The 24999-nt window shown below is 49.5% G+C and overlaps 1 protein-coding gene across 1 annotated transcript in view; it reads right to left on the bottom strand.

Annotated features, from left to right (window-relative positions):
* Positions 1-645: 645 nt before the first annotated feature.
* GNA13 (G protein subunit alpha 13) overlaps positions 646-24999 on the bottom strand; it is a 33055-nt gene continuing 8701 nt past the window's right edge. The window contains exons 3-4 of the mRNA XM_052657453.1: positions 7473-7523; positions 646-6131 (exon numbers count right to left, since the gene is read on the bottom strand). Of these exons, the coding sequence (XP_052513413.1) occupies positions 5559-6131; positions 7473-7523 (624 nt within the window). The 3' untranslated portion in view covers positions 646-5558. The remainder of the gene's footprint in view (positions 6132-7472; positions 7524-24999) is intronic.

The raw sequence follows: 24999 nt of genomic DNA on the forward strand, positions 1-24999 counted from the left end.
GACTTGGAATAGAAAGGGGCAGTAGGGAAAAACCAAGATCTGAATGAAGTACAGGTTTAGTTAAGAATAAAGTATCAACACTGGTTCATTAATTTTAACACATGCACTATGATGGGACATGCGTGTAACGCCAAGATGCTATCAACCAGGACAGTTCAAGATGTTATCCGGGGAAAACTATCACCCACAGTGCGGAGTTTTAGGAAACTGCTATTTTTGCAATTTTTCGGTAAATCATAAAGTTCCTTGAAACAATAAAAGGAGAGGTATCCTATCACTTTGCTCTTAAAACGCCATTTCAGCTTCAAAAGACGTAACAGTGTTAGGCCTGCAGGAGGGCAAACCGTGAGCCCAGACACCTGTGCACGACTTCGGAGATTCTAAGAGCAGCAGAGAGAAAAGGCGGTGTTTCCTGCTCCCGGCTGCCACAGCAAAACAAGTGTCTGCGAACTTCCTTGAAGTCCACATCCCTTCTTCAGTGAGGAAACACTTACTGACTGACTTAAGTCAGAGTGTCACCAGAGATCTGCCAGAAGCGAGATTTCTGAGGTTCCAGCCACTGGGTGGAGCTTCTTTCAGACGTGAAGTATCTGCTTTACTCTTGACATGAATCAAAGAGTTAGTTTAAATAACATCATAGTATGGAACAGTTTATAAATGTTTATTAAACGTCAGTAATTTTTACAAAGCAAATATTAATAGCAAGAGGCAAAATTTTTGCAAAATATGTACAAAACTAAAAAGCCTTGATGGCTAGGAATTCATTTTATCAAATCATTCTTTCCACTTTCAGACCTCCTGTAGAGATAATTTATTGCCAATCCTAAAACACTGACAGAAAAAAAAAAAAGTACAACAATGACCAGATGATGTGCTCAGTTCTCGGAGTTACAAAAAGAGAGATATTAAAAAATCTGAAGCCGGGAATACTTTGATACAGAGCTAAGACAAATCATGTTGTTAGGTACAGTATCTACCAGGTTGTTACAAAATAAGACTTTTTGATAAGGCTTCTGTGGTAAATGAGCTCCACCACGCTGGAGTAGCAGGGAAAAGCCATTTCAACATTTTGCAATTCTACTTTCAAGTAAGAGGTAAAGAAAGGGTAAACGGTATAGCCTACTGCAGTTACAGGTCCTTTCCAGGAATTAACCCCTCAACAGGCATGACTGGGGATGAACACACTTAACTGTGGCAAGAAGTACTACAAACAGGGTTTCCAGAGAAAGCCCAGATCAGAGACTGCGTAAGGGGCACCCTTCTATCAGGACATTCATGGACTGCCAGCACACTGCCTCCTGGGGCCCTGCTTCCGTCCATCTGCAAACGTTCATCACGATCAGAGCTGATGGCATTTTGGAAAGGTCGCGAAATCTCTGACCAGCCCAGCAATCACTGCCCTACCACTGACACTTTTTGTTCCATGTAAGCTCTGCCACTGGAAATCAGACGCTTAGACCTAGATGCTGCAAGGATGAGCTCTTTATGCTAACTACATTCAAGTACAGACAGAAGAATGCTAGTGGTGTACTGCAAGCTCTGTGAACAATCACTTATCTGCCAAGGCTAGCAGCAAGCTGATGGTGTCTGAAAAATCCACGAAGTTCAACTTGATTACAAGTGTCCAGGTTTAGACCTGACTTTGCTATCTACTGGGCTTCCCTGGGGGCTCAGACGGTAAAGCGTCTGCCTCCAGTGCGGGAGAGCCGGGTTCTATCCCTGGGTCGGGAAGATCCCCTGGAGAAGGAAATGGCACCCCACTCCAGTACTCTTGCCTGGAAAATCCCATGGACTGAGGTACCAGGCTCCTCGGTCCATGGGGTTGCAAAGAGTTGGACACGACTGAGCAACTTCACTTCACTTTTTACTCTTTATAAACTTATGAAGCCCTAACCTCGTACCATAAAATAATGGGAATGCTTCCTGTTTATCTGGAATGTGGAGACTCATTCACACACTCCCTCCCTTCCTCGTGTTTACTACACTGAAGCGCCAGTCTGGATCCCATCACAAGAACGAAGGAAGGAAAAAGCAGCATGTTTCGTCCAGCAGCGCAGACCTGTGGACAGATCCCCTGTGAGTGAGGTAACTCTGCATGCTGAAATGATGCGAAAGACAGAGCCAGATTTTCAACTGAAAAAAAAAAACCAGACACATGCAGAAGCTGTGCTTTTGATCCCTCAACTAAAACTTTCTTTCATTAAAAGAAATAAAAAGGTAACGGAGTGGCTTTCTCTAGGTTTATTAGGGAGATTATTACAAACGTGACTGAGATTTACAGGCATGATTTCACAGGTTCAAACAGGAAATGGAGAGTTAACACTGATTCGCAGCCTTCTCAATACATGTACAGAAGTAACACTTCTACAGATTGCAAGGGAGAGAATCTTGTTTCAGATGGCTTGGTTTGGGGCTTTGCCGCAATGTCTCATTATATAATGAAAGCACCAATTTGAGGGTTTCTCTCACAGTGATTTGAATTTCAGAACATTGCAGAACATGACTTGGTAACTTTATTCTTCATATAAATAAGGCATAACCAGATATTTGTACTAATGCTGAAAATAACATCCTACCAAAAGCATAAATACAAGTATTTGGGCAGATGCTGGAAGTTAAGATTTACTCATTTCTGCTTACAAACAATTATGGAGCCCATGATTTCTGTGCATGTAAATCAACACTTCTAATCACTCCTGGGGTGGGGGAATCTGACTTCTTCCTGCTTTATACTAACCACTGAACAAGGACTTCCCTCAGCAACCTCACCAGAGCCTAACCAGAGGACCTTCGCCGTGTGGCGGACACGCGGTGCGGCTTCCGTGACACCTTCTTCGGCTGCTCTTGTGCCCCAGCTATCAGGTGCCGTTCCAGACAACACAACTACAGATTCCATTTTAATACAGCACTTGGCAGTGAGCAACGATGTGGGTTGTTAAAAATAATATTTAAGTGGCAGAGGCATGCCTTTAAACTATTTGGATCTTCAGAAAAAATATCTGAGGAAACTCTTCCCTATTTAAGAAAAAAAACAGGCAAAAATTTGAGGTGTTCTTTGCTTTATAAGGCAACTCTGTATACTGTAAGGTTCTTCAAGGTCAATGAAGACACTTGGGTGACATTTCTTAAGAATTAAACAAGACGTTCAGACCTAAGAACAGAATGTAATGGAGAATTAGGCACAGTTTACTCCAAATTGTAACCATGAAGACTTAGAAAATTAAATACAGTGGAGAATTTTAAATTCAAATTACATTTTGAGAGACTGGGGTAGGGGAGCAGGCACGGGCAAAACTATGAGCACCCTGGCAGCTTGGCCCCTAATTTCCATCTCCCCTTCACACAGTGGTATTTTAAACGGATCTGGTTTTCATGATACAGGTATAGGACTCTTTCACATGGTTTAAATATACAGTATACAAAACATGTGAAGTAAAGCCTTCAGACTGAACCAGCAAGCCTGTATGAGTAATTTACTGCCTCAGAATATACTCAAGGTTGTACTTTAAAAGAAAGTTGACTGAGACTTCACACACATCAGGAAAGGAATCTCAAATGCTCAGAATAGTATCCCATTTCTTTGGTGCTCTAACATCTGACTGTGGTGGTCAAAATGGGGACTTCTGCTTTGTCGGGCAGTGTGTGTGGCCTGTATCAGGGATCTGAACGAGGACCTGATTGAGACCATCCCTCCTCACTGCACACACCTGGAACTGACTTTAGCCCTCACTGGAGTGACACACCACCTCCTCCACCCAAGTCTCTGTGTAACGCACACGTGCTGTGCCCTGAAATGGTTCACTCTGCAGGTTAAACAACACACTTGTGTTTAGTGAGCAGCACTGGACGCAGAGCTCAGACATGCGAGCCCTGCTCCACGGATGCCTGTGTCACAGGGCGGGGCTCACGTCAGCAGCACAGCATCACCAGGACACGGACACACAGGCAGCTGTGGGGGCAACGATGGAGGAGCTTCAAATGCGAGGAAAGTCAGGCGCCCGACAAGCCCTGGTCAGGCCCCGGCAGAGTCCTATCCTAACCCAACCGCGACACAGACCCAGAGCCCGACCGGGGACGGCTGGGGGATCCAGAACTCTGACCAGCCTTTCAAGGACTGCTCGCCTATAAAACACCTGAGAACACACTCAGCTGTGCAGTGAAGGGGCAGGTATCACAGCCAATCACAATGGAAAGGAGAAAAACCACCGGACTCTCCAAACTGTCACCTTGTACACCTGTTCCTCTACCCGACGGCAACGCCACACATAACCCACTGGGCGGGCCTCTTAATGCTGAAAACCAGCCACTCTGAGGTGCTCAGAGGGTGCGTCTGTTAACGGCAAAGCTCCTTGGGGTGCGTTCTACTTTGGGGCGTGGTGGGGGAGGTCACACGTAACCATCTTTCAGCAGGAACTGAACACGACTCCTCATTCTTGAGAGAATCCTTGAACCTTCCAAACGCGCCTCAGGAGAGCTGGAGTTCCACGAACAACAGTGCTGCCAACACACGCAGCCTCTCAAGAGACACCGAGAAGGAACCTCACGCAATGGCTTCCTGGATAGTCGGACAGGAAAACATTGCCCTTGGCAAGCTCCGAAAAGCCCCAAAACCCCCATAAATGCTGCCCTCTGGAGCTGACGGGAACAGGAAGGAGCATGAAAGAACCACGTCCATGATGGTGCGACAGGGATTCCCACTGTGGGACCTACTGTGTCTGAGACGGGGGCTCAAAGTCTGAGAGTAAGACAAACTATCCTCGGGAAGGGCTGGGTTTACTCAGAAAGCTCTGCTGCCAGGCTGCACTTCCCAGCTGCTGCGATGGCCAGTGTTTCCTGCATTGCACCTGGAGGACGTGTCTCAGTATGCGAAAGGCAGCCTGCCCTCCACTCTTTTGGCTTCTGATCAAAACACTGGGAACGGCACGCGCCTGTGCACACTAAACCACACGGGAGCTTCCACCCGTGCCAAAGGAGACACCCTTATGTGAACTAAGACACACGCCGAGCACTGCCTTCAGGAGCCACAGAAAACTCAGAACAACTGCTGGGGACACGAGCAATCAGAAGAACGTGAAGGCCAAAGCCGGGGAGGTCTACGGACCGCCGCTGCTCAGAGCAAACTTCCCCAGCGGCCCTCCTTTCCCAGCAGCCCACCGAGGCTGGGCACAGGCGCAGCTGCCACATGCGGCGACCGAGGCGCCCCGCGCGGCCCAGGGCCTGCGCGCGCTCGGCCTCGGGCTCGCCCTGCGGCGCTAAGGGCGCCTGCCATGCTTGGCACCACAGGAGCACTGTCTGAGAAGTGGAAGGGTCAAAGCCAGAAGGACAGCGTGTCTGAGGCCTGGTGGGAGGAGGGCCCGTCCACAGAGGCCGGAGCTGCGCCCGCGGGCGTCGGCCGAGGGCAGCCCTCCGCCAGGGGCTGGAGTCGCCGGAGGAGGACTGAGATTTCCAAGGAGTTAAACCCAGAATCAAGACTGTTCTAATTCCTGCTGTAAACTTCTATTTTAAAAATAAAACAAACAGAAAACAGGAAGGCGGGAAGGCGGCAGGCCCTTGGGGCGTCACTGGAGCATCAGCTGCTTGAGGTTGTCGTGCAGGATGGTGTCCTTGACGTCGCGGAACACCAGGCGGATGTTCTCGGTGTTGATGGCGGTGGTGAAGTGGTGGTACAGGGGCTTCTGCTGCTGGTCCCGGCGCTTGCTGCGGAAGCACTCCACCAGGAATTTCTGGACGTCTCTTAAGCAGTGGGGGTCCCCTTCAAACTCTAGGAAATAGTCTTTGATGCTCACAATTTGCACTTTCTCCTCAAGCAAATCTGTCTTGTTCAAGAAGAGAATTATGGAGACATTGCTGAAAACCCGGTTATTGACGATGGTTTCAAAAATGTTCAGCGACTCGGTCAGGCGGTTGGTCAGGCGGTCCTCCATGAGCACCTGGTCGAACTCGCTGGAGGAGACGAGGAACAGTATGGACGTCACGCTGTCGAAGCACTCGAACCAGCGCTTCCGCTCTGACCGCTGGCCGCCCACGTCGACCATTTTGAAAGGCACGTTCTTGATTTCAAAGTCGTACTCATGGATGCCTTTGGTGGGCCTTCTGGCGAGCAGGATGTCTTGCTGGGAGGGAATGTACTCCTGGAAAAAAGGAAAGTGTTTCCTGCTCAGCGATTCAGGAATAATGAGAAAGTGGAGTGTGCCCTTAACTGGTCTGCACATGACCCTGAGTGAACTCAGGAGACAGTGGAGGGCAGCGGAGCCTGGCAGGCTGCAGGGCATTTGCTGAGTGTCGACGAGGCGCCAGGCCCTGTCGCTAAGCAGCAAGAACTCAGCTCTTCAGAACCAAGACACATGGTCCCTGCCTTCAAGGACAGAGGGGGAAAGACCAGCCAACCTCACGTGAATCAACAACTGTAACGCAAGCAGCGGAGCCTTAAAGCAGAGGAGGGGCCATGAGCGGTGTGCTCAAGTAAGGCTGCATGGAAAGGCCAACTCAGAACAGGCCAGTTGGAAAACACGGAATAACTCTCAAAAGCTGAGTTTATCCACCAAAGCTTCTCTCCACTTGGCTGGTACGTAACTTTTTTTTAAGGCTGACTACAATCTAACCCGATGGAAGAGTGTCAGTGAGGTAGGTCTTCACACACAGTCTCACTGATGTGGACGGAGCAGACAAAAGAGACAAACACTGGGGCCTACAGAGACCGCTGGAGTGCAGGGGGGACAAGTGCTGTTGAGCAACATACAAGGGAAAATGCAAGGCGTGTCCCAGGAGAGGAAAAGGAGGTCCTTCTCCACACGGCTGGATACGGGGCTGCTTCCTACCCACAACAGGGCTCATCCTGCTCTCCTTCCGATTTATGTTCAGGGTTAAACAGGGAGGGTCAGGACTGGCGAGGCGCCAGGGCAGCAGCCCTCAGGGGCCTTCTGAGCAGCGTGACGCCTCCTCCAGGGAGGCCTCTGCCTGAGCCCGGTGTGGAGAGCGGCCAGCGCCAGCCCCTGCCGCTCGGGGCCACGGGGGATGCCCCGCCGGACAGTCCAGCCGGTGGCTCCCTCGGCAAGGGTGACTCGCCCGCGTCACAGCCTCGAGAATCCAGCTTCCTACCCTCCCACCCTGCAGACGGGGGTCCCGAACGGGAAAACTGCTGCCGGAAAGTTCTGAGCTCAGTGGGCACTCCGTGTTCTGCCTCCGCTTACAGAAGAGCCAAGCCTGCGCATGGACTTGCTCATGTGCCGTCTTCTTTTCAAGCATAAACTTCTTTCTGAAAAGAGTTTTACTTTCATGAAACCGTGGGCAGGGCATTCCTCGTGGAAATGGCAGCGGTCAGGAGAGGAGAGGGAGGGAAAAATGAAGCAGGAACCATCCGAATACAGCCACGAGGAGAAAGGAAATCGCTCAGAACCTAATTTCTCCAAATTTCCTCTCCCTGGCTACTGCTTTCTAACGCCAGTAAACATAAACACTGCCTGAAAACTTACTGGTTCTCCGAGTTTATCCAAGTTATCCAGGAAATATTTTACAGATTCACCCTGAAAACAAGAAGAAAATAAATCGTTATTAGCTCTGAGAAATGGAAGACTTTGCTACAACTGTTTATGTTAAACTGTCTGGTTGTACACTTAATCCAAACATACTCTGTTTAGTCACCAACTTCAGACGGAGCAGCTGACCCCACTAAAACCGTATAAAATGCCGGCCTCCGCCAAAGCCTCGGAGTCTCTCAGTCTCTGCACGAGCATCCCCCGCGACCACCCCCTCAAAGAGGACTCCACGCAGGCATCTCCACGCAGCTGCAAGTGCCCCGCGAAGACCTGAGAAAGGTGCAAGCTGCTTTCGAGATGAACATGCGACCGCAGTCCCAGTGGGGTGACTTGTTTGTGCCTCCCATCTCAAGTTGGTTGTCTTCTGAGACAGGAGCAAAGCGCGGATGAGGCAGGGACCGCTGAAGGGACAGGCGCGCCCGAGCCCCGAGCCCCGAGCCCCAGGGCCTACATTCTCTGGGCTCACACTGCTCCTAGATTTCAGGCAGTGCTGGACACCTCAAGCGCATGGCGACACCTTCCTCAAGGAAATCCTTCAACAGCAGACAGACAGGTGAGCGGGGAGCACCCGCGCAGAGAAGGCTGTGGGCTCAGCCCCCGCTGGGTCTCTGCAGCCCCGCGCTCGTCTGCCGGAAGCTGCTCCCCAGGTCTGGCTCCAGAAGGCAGTACCTCCCTGATGCAGAACGGTCGGCGGGAGGTCTTGTCTGTAGGCAGTTTCTGCAATCAGGTGACTTCTGGGGCCACACTCTGAGTCATGAGGCCTTAAAGCTGCAGATCTCAAAATTTTAGTCTCTGGATTCCCTTTACACACTTAAGATTCTTTAGGACCCCAAAGAGACTTTAAGTGGATTACAGCTATAATACCATGTTAGAAAGTAAAATGAGGCAGCTTAACAAATATTTTACTCATTCATTCATTCAAAAATACCAGTAATAAGCTCATTCACGCGAACTTAGTAAAGACAGTGAGACATTCCACTGCTCCTACACCCGCCCTGTCACCAAAGGGGACTTCAGCTGGAGCCAGTTAAGCAGGTCCGGCCACTGGAAACGGAGTATCTTAATAGCCTCTGCAACTGTAGGTATTTTTGTTTCTACACCAGAATTCGACAAATGACAGCTCACTAAAAGCCTACTTCATACTCGGAATGGGTCTTTTACCCCCCCAACAATTTTGCAGCATCAAGCCCTGGGCTACAGGCATCAGGTGCACAAGACCTAATGCGGGGGAATCGCACTCACTGCCACCCTCACACTCTCGTAACAAGCCTTGTGGCCCGGGAAGTCGGCAAGCTCACAGCGCCAAGCAGACGCAAGCTTTCCTAAATTCTGATTTGTAGTTGAAAGCTCAAGTTTTATCAATGTCAACAAACTTATTTTCCTCAAATTGGTGGGCTAATAATTTCATTCATTTTCTTAAAAAAAAAAAGCCCATCAAATGCCCAAGTGTGAGTAAGTTGGTTGCCTATTTCAAGGAAAAATGGTGTTCCATGAAAAATACAGTGAACTCGAACACAACACGGCCAGTCACCAAGGCGCTTCCCAGAGACTGGTCTGTGCAGGAGCCTGCTGCGTCCAGAGCTCTTCCCGTGGAGATCTGAAACAGTCTTTACTGCTCGGTCAAGGACAGTCTTAGGGGAGCCTGGTGCGTGTTTTCCTTGGGGCTTCCCTGGAGGCTCAGACAGGAAAGCATCTGCCTGCAATGCGGGAGACTTGGGTTCGATCCCTGGGTCAGGAAGATCCCCTGGGGAAGGAAATGGCAACTCACTCCAGTGCTCTTGCCTGGAGAATTCTGTGGACAGAGGAGCCTGGCAGGCTATAGTTCATGGGGTTGCAGAGAGTCGGACATGACTGAGCGACTTCACTGGTTCACTGGTGCGTGTTTCCAGCTGAGGACGCTGAGTGGCGTGTCTGGGGCTCACCCTGCCCGGAGGCTCCAGCAGCGGCAGCCATGCCGCTCGGGGCTGTTGGCGTGCGTCCACCCAGCGACGGGAGAGGACGTTCCAGGGACACCACAAAGAGTGCAGAACGTGAAGCCTCCTTTTAAAGGCTTTCTGGAATCCCTGTGGCCCAGGGACCACACCTGGAGAACTGCAATGCGGGAGACCCAGGTTCAATCCGAGTCGGGAAGATCCCTTGGAACAGAAAATGGCTACCCACTCCGGTATCACTGGAGAATCCCGTGACAGGAGCCTGGCGGGCTACAGTCCGTGGGGTTGAAGAGAGTCGGGGATGACTAACACTTAACTGCTAAACTGAGGCAGATGATTACAAAGCGACGGACCACAAGCCCCCTGTGAGCTTGGCCCCACCACGCCCGCGGCAGCAGAGCCGACCTGAGCTGCCACAGGACTCTGCGGTCTTGACTTCTCCTCCTGGGTGAAACTACTCAAGTGTTTCGCTGCAAAACACGACGGCGATCACACAGCACGCAGTATCTACCCGTAATCCAGAAAATTCCTAATTCCGTTAATAAATGTGGACTCGGGGGTTCATGATAAGAATAACTCTGCAGTACACAGGTTTTGGTTTTTGTTATTTAAAATATGGACAAGGTAATTTGGCAGTTCTGAGTGACTATATTCCCTTCTCAAAACAAGAAAATCACCCCCATTTGGTCTCCTCTTGGTATTATTATACAAACAAAAAGAAATATTTTAAATTTCACTGAAGCTTCCTGATTTAACTGCATTCCCTAAGAGGGGGGAGGTCTCAGAATGTGCCTTTGTTTATTAGGAATTCATAACCTCACCAAAATCACGTGATATTATACAAACACGCATATGGTCCGTTAACAAGTTTCAACTTCTACTGCAGAAAGTTTCATCAGTATCATCTACAAAGCCCTTTGTGAACTCAACATTGTACAAAATCTAAATAAAAACGTTTTAACTCATTTTCACACATTTCAGTGTGTGGATTATCACTAATATTTTAAGTCCTAAATAAGGTGCCTTTTGCCTTCTCCCCTAACATTCGGCCAGTATCTATTCAAGGACAAGAAATGCTTTAAAATATTATTCCTATGAAAAACATGTTTTGGTTTAAAACAACTCCTCAGTCAAGAAAAGTGATGTTATCTTTTATATCACAGGTGATATGACTGACCCTCCATTAGCGAGAAGACTGGAAGTAGGAATGATAATCTTAATAACCTCAATGACCTTTCACTGCACGTGGTGTGGTGACAATGGAGGCCGCTGACTGTTAAGGGGTGAAGTTTTCCCCCAAACCTGCCCCGAGACAATACAAGTTTAAACACACACGTGTGGTGTGAACGCACATGCTATAGAAGGGTGAACACTCTTCTGAATTTGCTGACTCGGGAAACTCCTTACAGGAGCTTTAAAGACCTCCACTGGGGAAACAACAGAGAAAAATCTGTATTTTTACAACATCAAAAACAAAAGAAAACAAATTAAAAGATAAAAAAGGACCTCGCCGGTGGTCCGTGGCTGAGACTCCGCGCTCCCTCTGCAGGGCCCGGTTTGATCCCTGGTCAGGGAACGAGAGCTCTCCTGCCGCAACCAAAGTTCAAACGGGCAACTAAGATCCGCAGCAGCTCAACAAACAAACATTTCTTAAAATACAGATAAAATGCGTGTTACTCGCCACGGAACCACGAAGGACACGGGAAAGGAGCGGCGGCACCGCGTTCTCAGGAGCCTCTGTCTGGGCGAGCGCCAGCCCGACGCCGCACTCAGCACGCCCGGCGGGGCCCTCGGCTCCCCCAGGCTCGGGGACGAACTGCGAAGAACCGCCGACCTCCCGCAATCCTGTGCCCGCACCACTTCCGCGGTGATCGAAGTCTTCCCCGTCTACCACCACCTTTGATTCGAGGCCTCTCCTCAACGCTGAGCGGGCTGGCAAGCCCCTCACCTCCGCGGAGCCTCAATCTAGCGGTCGGTAAAACGAGCGCGGCCCCTGGTTCCACGATCGTCGCCAAACCTGGGCCCGAGCAGCAGCTTCCGTTCGCGCGGCTGACTCCCAGGGAAGGCCGCCTCGCCCGCGCCCGCGGCCTGTGACGCCGGCAGCGGGCGCCTCCGCGGGCACGCGCCGCTCGCGCCGCTCCGTCCGCTGGGGACCTGCAGGTGCGGGGCAAGAAGCGCGGGGGCTCGGCACGCGCTCTTGTGCGGTTATGGCTCGAGGCGCCGTCCCGACTCTCCTCGGCATGCCTTGTATCACTGGGGAGAACGTCGTAAACGTCCAAAGAAAAGCCGTCTCCCACGTACGACGTTTCAGATTTGCGGCGCTTGAGGCCATCGCCTAAGGCTTCCGTCTCAAAGCCGGAGGGGAGCTCCCGGGCGGCCGGCTCGGCGCCCCCAGAGCCAGAGAGCGCGGCGGGTGAGGCCAGCGGGCCCGCGCCGCTCCGACCCGGAGTCCAGCCCGTCAGCCCCAGCGCGTGCAGCTGTACGGGGCCGAGCCTGCGCGAGCAGCCGCCTCGACGCCGGCCCTGGGCAGCGGGCCCGCGTCAGCAACGCCGTCTCCGCGCGCAGAGCCAGCGGGCGCGGGCGCCACACGCACCGCGGCGCCAGAGCGAGCCCTCGGAGCGGAGCGCCGCCGCACGGAGAGCCCGGCCGGAGCGCCGACGTTTTACGCGGAACAGCGCATCACAGGACTTCTTCCCAAGAGGCAAAAACGGAAACGGGGCTGCAGCTGAGGGCCGGCGGGCCTCCGGGAGCCGCGGGAGCACGGCCCGCACCGCTCAGCGGTGGCTTCCTCAAGGGGTCAGCGCCAGGCGCGAACCGCCCCAAGACGGGGCCCGAGCGAGCCGTCTGCGCGGACGAGCTGCAGGCCAGAGGGCGCAGCCTGCGGCGCGACCGCCAGCGGCAAAGGGTGTGGAGCAGAAAAGGCCACTTCAGACTGCAAACGGTCACACCACAGATTCTTCGGGAAGGTTCCCCTGGAGAAGGGAATGGCAACCCACTCCAGTGTTCTTGTCTGGAGAATCCCACGGACAGAGGAGCCCAGAGGGCTGCAGTCCATGGGTCACAACAGTGAGAGACGACTGAGCGACTAAACACCCCCCCCCCCCCCCCCCCCGCCCCCCGCCTCTTCACCAGCACGGACTCTGCAGGAAACACCTGAGGTCTACACTGTCTTACAGAACCAGCGCTGTTAACGAAAGATTTAATCCACTCTCACGGATGGGACTGTCACCAGGCCCACGAGCTGGGTCACCAAGAAAAGCTGAGTACGCTGACCTGCCCTATTACACCAGTCCCATGTCTCAGCAGATGTAAATTTTCAGTGAGATTTTTGAACTAATGGATGAAACCAATTTTTTCTACAACAAGAACCCACCTTCAACCACTAAAACAGAACAATGAACGGCTTTTCAAAATCAGCTTTGGGTAAGACTTGACTACACTTCCCAGTAAATTCAATCCAAACCTAAAGGCAAAATACATTATGTAGGTAGGGGCTTCCCAGGTGGTTCAGTGGTGAAGAATCCACCCACCAATGCAGGAGATGAGGGTTCAATCCCTGGGTGGGGAAGATCCCTTGGAGAAGAAAATGGCACCCCACTCCAGTACTCTTGCCTGGAAAATCCCATGGACAGAGGAGCCTGGCGGGCTACAGTCCCTGGGGTCGTCAAGAGTCAGACATGACTGAGCACGCACATGCATGCAAAAATCACTGACAATCAGCATTCCTGGAATTACAAGCAATGTCCAACCACTTAAAACATGTTCTCTGCTGTCAAGCTAAAACAGTGGGCCTCCATTTCATGCAAACATACAGCAGACGGATATCTCTAAAATAAAACAGTTCTAGCAACATCTTTCAGACCAAAATGCAAGTGTTAACAAAAATGCGTCCATACTTCAAAATCCACTCAGCTGTGGCGACAGTGAAGCTGCCATGGGAAGGCCACGCCCGGAGGGCACGGAGAGGACCCAGCGGAGCTCTCCCGGGCCTCTCCTGCTGGGACCGCAGGCCCGACCGCACCACCGTCCGTGGGTGGGATGCGCGGCCTCACTCCAGACCCACACAGACGGTGAGCACCCGTCCCTGATTCTGGCGACAGCAGAGGCCTCCCATAAGCAACACGCTGTTCCCTTCCAGAAGAATCTAACTCTCATCAGGAAACCTGCACTAAGAAACACGGTGTGCAACTAACTATTATGGATTTCTTCAATAAAAAGGCTGTGGAAGTTTGAATTCTCTCTTGTTAACACAAATACCTACAAAATGCCCTTGATTTTGTCCTCTGGCATGTGAAGGCTAAAATATCATACCATTGAGCCTGTGACAGGAATTTTTGAAGAGAGTGCTCCTTAACAACAAAGATTCCCTAGGCCTAGCACAGTTCCACCAAATCAAAATTTTAACAAGTCTCACAAGAAGTGATTCTGAGGAGCCAATGCCAGCATCAGTTCAGGTCTGGACATATTGAATATTTTATTCAAAACTGGATTTCATATTATCTTCTTTTAAAAAAATTATTTTATTTATTTATTTAGATATGCTGGATCTTAACACGCAGCCTCTGGAATCTAGTTCCCCCACCAGGGATCGAACCCAGGCCCCTGCATTGGGAGCGCAGTCTTCACTACTGGACCACCAGGAAGTCCCTCATATTAATTTTATCTTTTGATATTGATTTGCCAACAAAGGTCCGTCTAGTCAAGGCTATGGTTTTTCCAGTGGTCATGTATGGATGTGAGAGTTGGACTGTGAAGAAGGCTGAGTGCCGAAGAATTGATGCTTTTGAACTGTGGTGTTGGAAAGACTCTTGAGAGTCCCTTGGACTGCAAGGAGATCCAACCAGTCCATTCTGAAGGAGATCAGCCCTGGGTGTTCTTTGGAAGGAATGATGCTGAAGCTGAAACTCCAGTACTTTGGCCACCTCATGCGAAGAGTTGACTCATTGGAAAAGACTCTGATGCTGGGAGGGATTGGGGGCAGGAGGAGAAGGGGGATGACAGAGGATGAGATGGCTGGATGGCATCACTGACTTGATGGACTTGAGTCTGAGTGAACTCAGGGAGATGGTGATGGACAGGGAGGCCGGGCGTGCTGCGATTCATGGGGTCGCAAAGAGTCAGACACGACTGAGCGACTGAACTGATACCAAACCAGCTAGGGTTTTTACAAAGCTTTGTGAAAATGCCAAGAATATTAAGAATCTATATTAGAAACTTATTTAGCTTTATCTTATGACCAAAGTAGATTTCAAGCAACATTTACTTGAGTTGCACTAGGTTTCACAGGAAAAGCATCAGGCCCTCCTTTGCCGTATCTGAACTGTGACCTGAAGATCGGAACTAAGCCCGCGAGCAGAGCTCTCTTTCTGAAGACTGGCGCGGTGGCTCAGAGGCGCTTTACTGCCTGTGTTACTGCAGCTCCAGCCGCTTTCCTCTCCGCACCCCGAGAGCCCGTTTTCAAACGTCCCGCACAGCCCACAGCCTTCAAAGGTGAGCTCCCAGAGCCTCCCGTGGTTACAAGTCAATGAAACTGGTGCTACAGCTGTAATCAAGTAAGCAGCTAAAAAAGCACAGACAAGAACAACTATCAGAACTGCTACGTATATTTTAGCAGCAGGGCCCTAAGGAACTGAAAACCTCAATTTGTTATAAAATTAATTTGCTTCTTCAACAGATACCTGAACTTTGCATGACAGGTAAATAAACCAAAGCAATCTGTTCAAGAGCAGTCTATCTTTTTACGAGGTAAACAGGTAAAAATTACACTTTAGAAAGAAAAGAGGTGATAAAATTCAATCAAATGTGAACTGTAAGTACTGCAGCAGATTTTAGCTTGTTACTAAAATGCTTAATCTTGTAAAATGTCTAGAACTAACTGTAGGCTGATTAGGTATGTCTCATAAATGGTAGAAAATTCACTGTGAATAAAGTAAATTCTTACGCTTACTCCTTGGAAGAAAAGTTATGACCAACCTAGACAGCATATTCAAAAGCAGAGACATTACTTTGCAGACTAAGGTCCGTCTAGTCAAGGCTATGGTTTTTCCTGTGGTCATGTATGGATGTGAGAGTTGGACTGTGAAGAAGGCTGAGCGCCGAAGAATTGATGCTTTTGAACTGTGGTGTTGGAGAAGAGTCTTGAGAGTCCCTTGGACTGCAAGGAGATCCAACCAGTCCATTCTGAAGATCAGCCGTGGGATTTCTTTGGAAGGAATGATGCTAAAGCTGAAACTCCAGTACTTTGGCCACCTCATGCGAAGAGTTGACTCATTGGAAAAGACTCTGATGCTGGGAGGGATTGGGGGCAGGAGGAGAAGGGGACGACAGAGGATGAGATGGCTGGATGGCATCACTCACTCGATGGACGTGAGTCTGAGTGAACTCTGGGAGATGGTGATGGACAGGGAGGCCGGGCGTGCTGCGATTCATGGGGTCGCAAAGAGTCGGACACGACCGAGCGACTGAACTGAACTGAAAGTCAATTAGAAAAATGTAAGTGCCTCTTAATGGAAGCATCCCATCTTAGTGTGTGGAGGCCCCTCTAGTTACGAGACTGCCGTTGCTCTTCAGTCACCGCGTATGCCTCTTTGCAACCCCACAGGCTGCAGACCACCAGGCTCCTCTGTCCATGCAATTTCCCAGGGAAGAATACTGGAGCGGGTTGCCATTTCCTTCTTCAGGGGATCTTCCTGACCCAAGGATCAAACCTTCGTCTCCTGCTTTGGGAGGTGGACTGTTTACCACTGAGCCTCCAGTGAAGCCCCAGTTATGAGACTAGCACTACTTAACAGTTTTTAAGAGTAAATATGGTAGGACAAGAAACACTAGAATTCAAAGAAAATCTGAATCATCAGGATAATTAAGCAGCGAGAAGTTTTCCTCTGAGACCTAAGCATACGCGTGATTCTGAAAACAATGACGTAACGCGAGTCAACATCCAGCTCTTCTTTACGTAGAGCGGCCACTAGGCAAGCACCGTGACCAGCGCATGCGTCCTGAGGAGCAGTGAACTGCAAAGCAGAGGCCTGCGCCCCCAACAGCCAAGGCCAGCGGCGCAGCGGCTCTCACGCCTGCTGTGCAGTTCAAGCCCTTCCACCCGCCAAGTCTGGAGTATTTCAAAGAGGAAACAGAATCAAGAGGTGAGAGAAAATGACAAAGCTCTTTCCTTCTTACACTGATCCCCGCCTGTGCCCCGCCTGTCATTGGAAGGTGTTTCTGTACACCTATAACGCGCCTTTACTTTCCATCCGTCTTACAATCCTCAAACTAGGCCAGGTAGACATGTTTCCTGAATACTCATTTAGTAGGCTTCACCATATGGATGTTTAAAGAACATCTACTCAATAGGAAACTTACTAACTTGCCTTTAAAAGTGACCTAGAAGGTTTTTTTTTTAAAATCAGTAATTCATATTTGTATACACTGGTAATTTCAGCCCTGCAAATATCCTGGTGAAGCCACATCTAAATAGACTTTAGAGGAGACTTTAAATAGTCTATGAATAGACTCTGTGTAACATAAGCCTTTCCATCTGGCATTTACTTATATATAAGGTTTACAGCAAGAATCAAATGCCAAATATAAACAAGGAACAAAATGGAAATGTCTGAGGTTAAAGCTGGTCAGTGAATCGGGACTTCTCATTCCAGTCTAAGGATGTGGCTGGTAATAAAGGCAGGAGGCAGTACTTCTTGCTGGATGGGCCCCAGGGTGTCTCCCCCATAGTTTTTATTTTGAAGAAAGAGGTGGTGATGAGGCTGGTGAGCTCCCCGCGCCAGTGGGCGTGCTGTGCCTCCGTGCCTGGCTCCCACCTCCCGCAGCTCACTTCTTTCCTTCCCCTGCCCTTCCAGACGCGCTCCTTCTGCCTGTCTCCACAAAGGACCCACTTTACTGCTCCTTACCTTCGAGATGACCGACTCTTTTTTTTTTAATGACTTTATTCATTTTTCTCTGGAGAAAACATCGCCGGGCACTGCAGTGATGCACAACACGAGTTTGGTAAGGGCGGCTGCCTCACCTTCACCGCCAAAGCATCCTTCAAAGTGCCACCACTCACGCCTGGCGCGTGGTTCACAGGGAGAAAGACTGTGTTTATTTACATTCAAAGAAATATAAGGACTCTTCCCTTGCTCAGTGGATAGGTCTAAATTAAGTGGAGTCCAGCTGAATGCGCTCACAGATATCCCATTAGCATCTTCTATGTGCACCACTCAAAAGAGCCAAAATTAGTCGGTCATATTAAAAAGCACCCAAACATTTTTTTCAAATTAAATACCTCTCCAGACTAAGCTAGGTTATAATAACCTAAGCAGAATTTTGGAAAGAATACTTCTAATTTAAACAGCTTCAGCTTTCTCTTGCATATAAGCTAGAAAAACAAAGCGGTGCACACCACTAGTAATAAGACTTTGGGAAAGAAGTTAGCGCTTTACTTTATAAACTGACACTTTCTTGCCACTGCTCACAAATACAATCTTTTAATATCAGGTTTTCTAATTAGACTTATCACCCAAATGACTTAAAGCTAATGATCTTAGTTTATAACAGTATTCCTGTAGTCCCACCAAATTCCAATATTCATATAACACAAAATGTAAACAGAGCTTAATAACTCTACTACAGATGTTACCAAAAAATGAAGGACTTTATTAAAATGCTTCATCCTGGAGAGACAGAAAAAGACAGTTTGGCCGTATGTTTAATAAGTTATAAATGCACGTCTTACACTTTTATGGTGTTCAGTTTTGTTATCTTAAAGTATCAACTGGGACTTCCCTGGTGGCTCAGAGGGTAAAGTGTCTGCCTGCAATGCGGGAGACCTGGGTTTGATCCCTGGGTCGGGAACATCCCCTGGAGAAGAGAATGGCACCAACTCCAGTGTTCCTGCCTGGAGAATCCCATGGACGGAAGAGCCTGGTGGGTAAGGCCCATAGGATTGCAGAGAGTCACACACGACTGAGCAACTTCACTTCTAAAGTATCAATTATTTTCAAAAGCCTATAAAAGAATTACAGCCCCTTCTTTAAAATGCAGGCTTCAGAGTGGCAGACAGTATTTCCTTATAAAACCTCACTCCCTGAAAAATCAAACGCACATCTTCGGAGTGTGGCAGGAGGCAGTCCTAAGAGGTGGGCGAGCTCGGACGCCGTGTGCGACCCTCTCACCAGGGCCGCGTCACGACAGGACGACCCGTCACCACCACCACGCTTCACAAGACACTCCCGTGTGGCTGCTGGAAGGAGCTGGCCGTGCACATCAGAAATCCACATCCACTTTAACACCGTACCGGTCCTGAGAAAATCACCTCCTTCCAGTAAATGCTCGTGGTACAACATTAAATGAAGAGGATATGAATTCTGTACAGAAACTACAGGGGAGTTTAACTCAACAGGCAACACTGTATCCGAAGACTGGAAGAAAACACAGCAACGAACCAACACAGACGGAGGCTCAGCGGCTGACCGGACAGTGCCTACTGTGGGCACAGACGTGCTTTAAAATCTAAATTAGAAAAAAAAAGCTATCTTGGATTCTGGAGCCTATTACAAGTAATTCCCTCAGAAAATAAAAACAAAAACCAACCACCTTGTTTTCCGATAACGACAACACTAAGAAGCTTGAGTTCTGAACCCTGAAAAAGTCCTCAAAATTAAATACTTTCTGGAAAAGGACCAATCATATACAATCCCAATAGCATACAAAGAACTGCTGTGAGTTCAGAAAGAAACATCCTTAACTGCTGAGAAAAACACAACAAAAACTGCATATTATGTTGGAATATGCAGTTTTCCAACAGAGACATAACTTCCCAAATCAAGTTTCAATTCCCCTGCCGTCTGAACGGAGGAGCCCACAGGCGGGAGTGCACTGTGACCCCGGGGGGGGCTCTGCACAGCCGTATGGTGCTGCCCCTAGCAATCCACAAGGCCCAAACACATGCAACAGTCAACATTAATTAACCAAGTCTTTCTACGCCTGAGAGCGCACTGCAGGTGAGAGGAAAACCCCGGTCACTCCACTCCCAGTTTGCTCTTCAATCCAGCGCCCTACACTCGGGACAGCAGAGAAGCTGGCCTGAGTAGTAGGGAGCCACCCCCAGCTCCAGTCAGGCAGGCCAGAAGGTGTGGACGCGGGCAGGTGGCCTGTCTCACACCCTGCTGGGCGTGGCCACAGCTCCCAGTGCCCAGTCACTGCTGGGTTAGCTGTGCTCTTAAGGGAGGCAGGCGGCACGGCAGTCAGGATCCCACCGTGACCCCACTCACCCACACTAGCCGTGACCTTACCCTCAAAGGGCCTGAGCGCCTGGGTCCTTCCTGAGCTGGCAAACGCGCGCCGATTCCGCACGCTCGTGGCAGGGAGGCTACAGATCAGTGCTCGATACCGTTCACTGGGTCACCAGCAGCACCAAAAGGGACTCACCCGCCCCTCACTGGACCCCGAGCTCTGTGATGGCAGGCCGGCAGGTGGGTGCCTGGTCCCCAGGGCCTGCCCATCCCAGGACACGGCGTGGCAGCTGCCCCACACACGCCTGGTGAGGAGGGGGAGCTCCTGGGCACCACGCCCCATCGCTGGATCGTGAGCCATGCCCACAGGTAAGCAGGGCCAGGCTCCGGGATGGCGCTCAGGCTTCAGACAGGCACTGGCTGGCTGCTCCATCCCGGGTGCCCACCCCCAGACCTCGCACACGTGGTCCTCCTCCTGCCTGTCGGGCTCAACTCTTCCCTCACCTTTCCATCCATGGGGTCTCAACCTCACCCTCGCCTCCTGTGACACCCTCCTGCTCTCGTCGCTGTCCTTTTCCTCCAGAGCATTTATCACGTGTGTGGCTATCTACTTCTTTGCTTTTTAATGTGGGTTCCTCCGAATAGCATCTAAGATTGATGCGAACGAAGATTACTTTCATTCGATTCACTAGCAAGTACTCAGCCTGCTAAAAAGTGCCTGACTGCTTGGTGGGTGGCCAGGACCATGTCCTCGAACAGCTGCTGAAAGCTGGCAGCTGACATGGTTTCTTTAAGGTTTTAACTCATCTCCTGAAAAGTGCTACATAAGGCCTTCTTGTCCTCTTACACTTGCTCTTCAGTTCACACATCTGAAAAGAATTCAGATTATCATGATGAAAAATGGATACTCTAAAAGTAATGCCTAAACCATCACATCTGCAGAGAGTATAAAACAGTTACACATAAAAATATCAAATGGATATGTTCATGTATATTCCTATACAGAGAATGAAGTTATACAGGGTGAATTTTTTTATATATAAAGCTCCTTTTTCAAAAGAAAGCTATCTTACATTAAAGTCAAATGTGCAAAATACAAGAGGTGGGGACCTTGGCTTCTCACTAGATTGCAACACCAGTCTTAAAGTTGATTGCAATATTTGATCATAACAATTTAAAACTTAAGAAAAAAATTAAGTATGATACTCCTCACCCTAGCATAGGGTTGAAATGCATATAATGTATATGACAACAATTCAACATCCCCATCATTTTTGAAGCTGCAGCTAACAAAGACAGTTTTACTGCAAATGTGACAAACAAATCAGTATCATTTGAAAACGGCAAATCATTTGCAAGGCAGTATTTTAACTTCACAGGCTCAATCACAGTCCTTTTATGAAAATACTTCAATGAGGATATATAGTATTTGCAGCTTTGTAAATATAGAGCATTTGACTATTAAGGTTTAAAAAAAATTAACAGAAAATGCCCTGAGAAGCCACCTCACCCCTGAAGAGCTCCGTGCCTGCCTGGCGTGGCGTGCGCCTCCTCTCACCTGGGGGGCCCGCCAGCCGGGCACCGCTCGGAGCCGCTCCCCAGACAGCGGGGAAGCTGGCGCCACCGCTCACGGCCGGCGCCGCCCCGGGGTTTCCTTTTACTTAACGTCACTAAGAGCGACCACTGCGCTTCCCGGCAAGAGGCCTCGGCGCGCGCCGCGCGATGTCAGAGCGCAGACGCGCGACACGGCTTCTGCTGAGGCGGTTCATCCCACGTAACAGGAAAACAGCTTGAAAAGATCACTCGGGGATAAAAAGTGGTCAGCAGGATACTGAAAGGGAAAGTGAAAGCCTCTCAGCCCGCGACAGTACTCACTTCCCAGCACCTCTGGCTGAATTTTCTAGAAAAGAGAAGACACCCCAGGAAGAGGCGGACGCAGCTGCCCCAGTGGAAGAACCCGCGACACCAGGCTATGGGAGAGGCAGGGCTGGCAACGAGCGAGTTCTGTTTGCAAACGTGGAGTTTATTTTTGCTCCATTTCTCTATTAATGTTTCTAGTTGGTATTTTTTAACAAAATGGTCAGGAGTTCTGAATCTCTCAGAAAGTGACATGAAACTTTAAAGAAAAAAAACAGAGATTCTGTGTCTTATCAATATAACGAATTTTTCTAGGTTGGAAAACTCCAAACACCCTCCTTAAGATGAATGCCGACATCATCTCCGCCAGGGAATGGCAGAAAGGGAAGCGGGCCTGTGTGCGCAGCAGGCTGGGGGCGGGGGGTGCTGCAGAAGTTCCGGGCTCGGGCCAGCGCAGACCACACACCTGAAGCGTTGGCGGAGCACATTCTCCAAACAATTACACAATTCCGGCTATACATCTCATGCAGTGCAGGAGACCCAGGTTCCATCCCTGGGTTGGGAAGATCCCCTGGAGAAGGGAATGGCAACCCACTCCAGTACCCTTGCCTGGGAATCCACAGCCACAGTCCATGGGGGCGGGGGGAAACGGTCAGACACAGCTGAATCAACCAAGCACGCGCGTGTGCAAACGTCAAGAACCACATCTCGAGCTCTCAATCTGAAAATCAAGCGCAGGGACGCTGGAAAGGAAACAAGAAGCAACACAGCAATGAACACCTCACGCCCTCCGTGGTGCCGCCGCCGCCGGAGACCACGGGGTCTGATGAGAGGGGAGGACTCTTCTGCACTGGTTACAACGCAGGATTTTCACACTGGAAATCAAGCTCAGAGTCAAATCAAGGCTGACAGTGCTTCATACTGTAGAAAACGACTTACAGCCTGTGGGTGTGGCAGGACTGTTAACAGCTAATGATGGCAACATCATCAGTGGGTGTCGGGCACTGGGCCACAGGCTTTACTTACGTGGATGATCTGAGCTCATGGAATCCCTGCAACTCATAATAGTCTCAGAATCGTCCCCACTTCACAGTGGAAGAAAGAGGAAGTCAGATAGGCTGGGGGCCTTGCGGGGGCTCACACAGGAGAGGCGCAGCCAGGACGCCAGCTCCGTGTGGCCTTCAAGTCCACTTCACCCCATGGCACAGCCGGAAACCACACCACACTGTAGAGTGCCCATGAAATGCTTTACAGTTTGCGAAATAAATCAATAAATGCAGGCACGGGTACTTTCTAATTTGATTGGAAGATACAAAGTAAAGTTCCATGCACCAAAACCAACTGTACAAGGCTTATGACTTAGACCAAAACCAAAACAAATGCGACAAGAGTCGTTCCACTGAAGGCTTCCGCGGCCACGCACAGCAGCTGTGGATGGAAAGGTAACCCACTGCACTGATTCAAAACTGCTTCTATTCATTTTGCAAAAGAAGAGAAATTAAATTGGAAAGATTAAGATAAACAACTACCATCACTGAAAGGGACTGGCAAATTTAGCCAAGGCCACTAAAGTCCAGTTTCAAAACAAAACTATTTCATTGATCCGTATCAGCCCATTCTAATAATCTGGATGTTAACAAAAGCTCTTCAAAAAAAGCATCTTGTAAAAAAAAAAAATGTCCACAACACAGACTGAAGAACTGTATCACATGGCTAGGAAAGGGCCACACAACAAAGATCACTGCTAATTTCCAGAAACAGGTACTTTATAATTGGAGGAAAAATTTGCAACAAACTGTCATCTGAATCGGAAATGCTCATAAGCAGAATGCAGTCTGTGGCAGCTACGTGAGAAACGTGGTGAAGGGGTTCATAAACGTAACAGAACGAAAGCGCCCTGACACCCTCCAACCCCAGGACAGCGCCGAGCAACTGTGCACAAGGCACATGCCAAGTTCCCACGTCCCTTCCCTAGGAAACTGTGCACCTGCGTTCAGATGACTGGCTGCCACTGAGCTTCCACTCTTCAGTTCAGCCGCTCAGGTGTGTCCGACTCTTTGCGACCCCATGAATCGCAGCACACCAGGCCTCCCTGTCTATCACCAACTCCCAGAGTTCACTCAAACTCATGTCCATTGAGTCAGTGATGCCATCCAGCCATCTCATCCTCGGTCGTCCCCTTCTCCTCCTGCCCCTAATCCCTCCCAGCATCAGGATCTTTTCCAATGAGTCAACTCTTCACATGAGGTGGCCAAAGTACTGGAGTTTCAGCTTTAGCATCATTCCTTCCAATGAACACCCAAGGCTGATCTCCTTTAGGATGGACTGGCTGGATCTCCTTGCAGTCCAAGGGACTCTCAAGAGTCTTCTCCAACACCACAGTTCAAAAGCATCAATTCTTCAGAGCTCAGCTTTCTTCACAGTCCAACTCTCACATCCATATATGACCACTGGAAAAACGATAGCCTTGACTAGAAGGACCTTTGTTGGCAAAGTAATGGCTCTGCTTTTGAATATGCTATCTAAGTTGGTCATAACTTTCCTTCCAAGGAGTAAGCGTCTTTTAATATCATGGCTGCAATCATCATCTGCAGTGATTTTGGAGCCCCAAAAAATAAAGTCTGACAGTGTTTCCACTGTTTCTCCATCTATTTCCCATGAAGAGATGGAACCAGATGCCATGATCTTTGTTTTCTGAATGTTGAGCTTTAAGCCAACTTTTTCACTCTCCTCTTTCATCAAGAGGCTTTTTAGTTCCTCTTCACTTTCTGCCATAAGGGCATCTGCATATCTGAGGTTATTGATATTTCTCGCAGCAATCTTGATTCCAGCTTGTGCTTCTTCCAGCCCAGTGTTTCTCATGATGTTCTCTGCATAGAAGGTAAATAACCAGGGTGACAATATACAGCCTTGACATACTCCTTTTCCTATTTGGAGCCCGTTTGTTGTTCCATGTCCAGTTCTAACCGCTGCTTCCTGACCTGCATATAGGTTTCTCAAGAGGCAGGTCAGGTGGTCTGGTATTCCCGTCTCTTTCAGAATGTTCCACAGTTTCTTGTGATCCACACAGTCAAAGGCTTTGGCATGTCAATAAAGCAGAAATAGATGTTTTTTTGGAACTCTCTTGCTTTTTCGATGATCCAACAGATGTTGGCAGTTTGATCTCTGGTTCCTCTGCCTTTTCTAAAACCAGCTTGAACATCAGGAAATTCACGGTTCACATATTGCTGAAGCCTGGCTTGGAGAATTTCAAGCATCACTTTACTAGCGTGTGAGATGAGTGCGATTGTGCAGTAGTTTGAGCCCTCTTTGGCACTGCCTTTCTTTGGGAGTGGAATGAGCACTGACCTTCTCCAGTCCTGTGGCCACTGCCGAGTCTCCCAAATTGGCTGGCAGACTGAGCGCAGCGCCTTCACAGCGTCGTCTTCCAGGGTCTGAAGCAGCGCCGCTGGA

The sequence above is a fragment of the Budorcas taxicolor genome, chromosome 19 (assembly GCF_023091745.1).
Source record: "Budorcas taxicolor isolate Tak-1 chromosome 19, Takin1.1, whole genome shotgun sequence".
In the NCBI taxonomy this organism is placed as follows: domain Eukaryota; kingdom Metazoa; phylum Chordata; class Mammalia; order Artiodactyla; family Bovidae; genus Budorcas; species Budorcas taxicolor.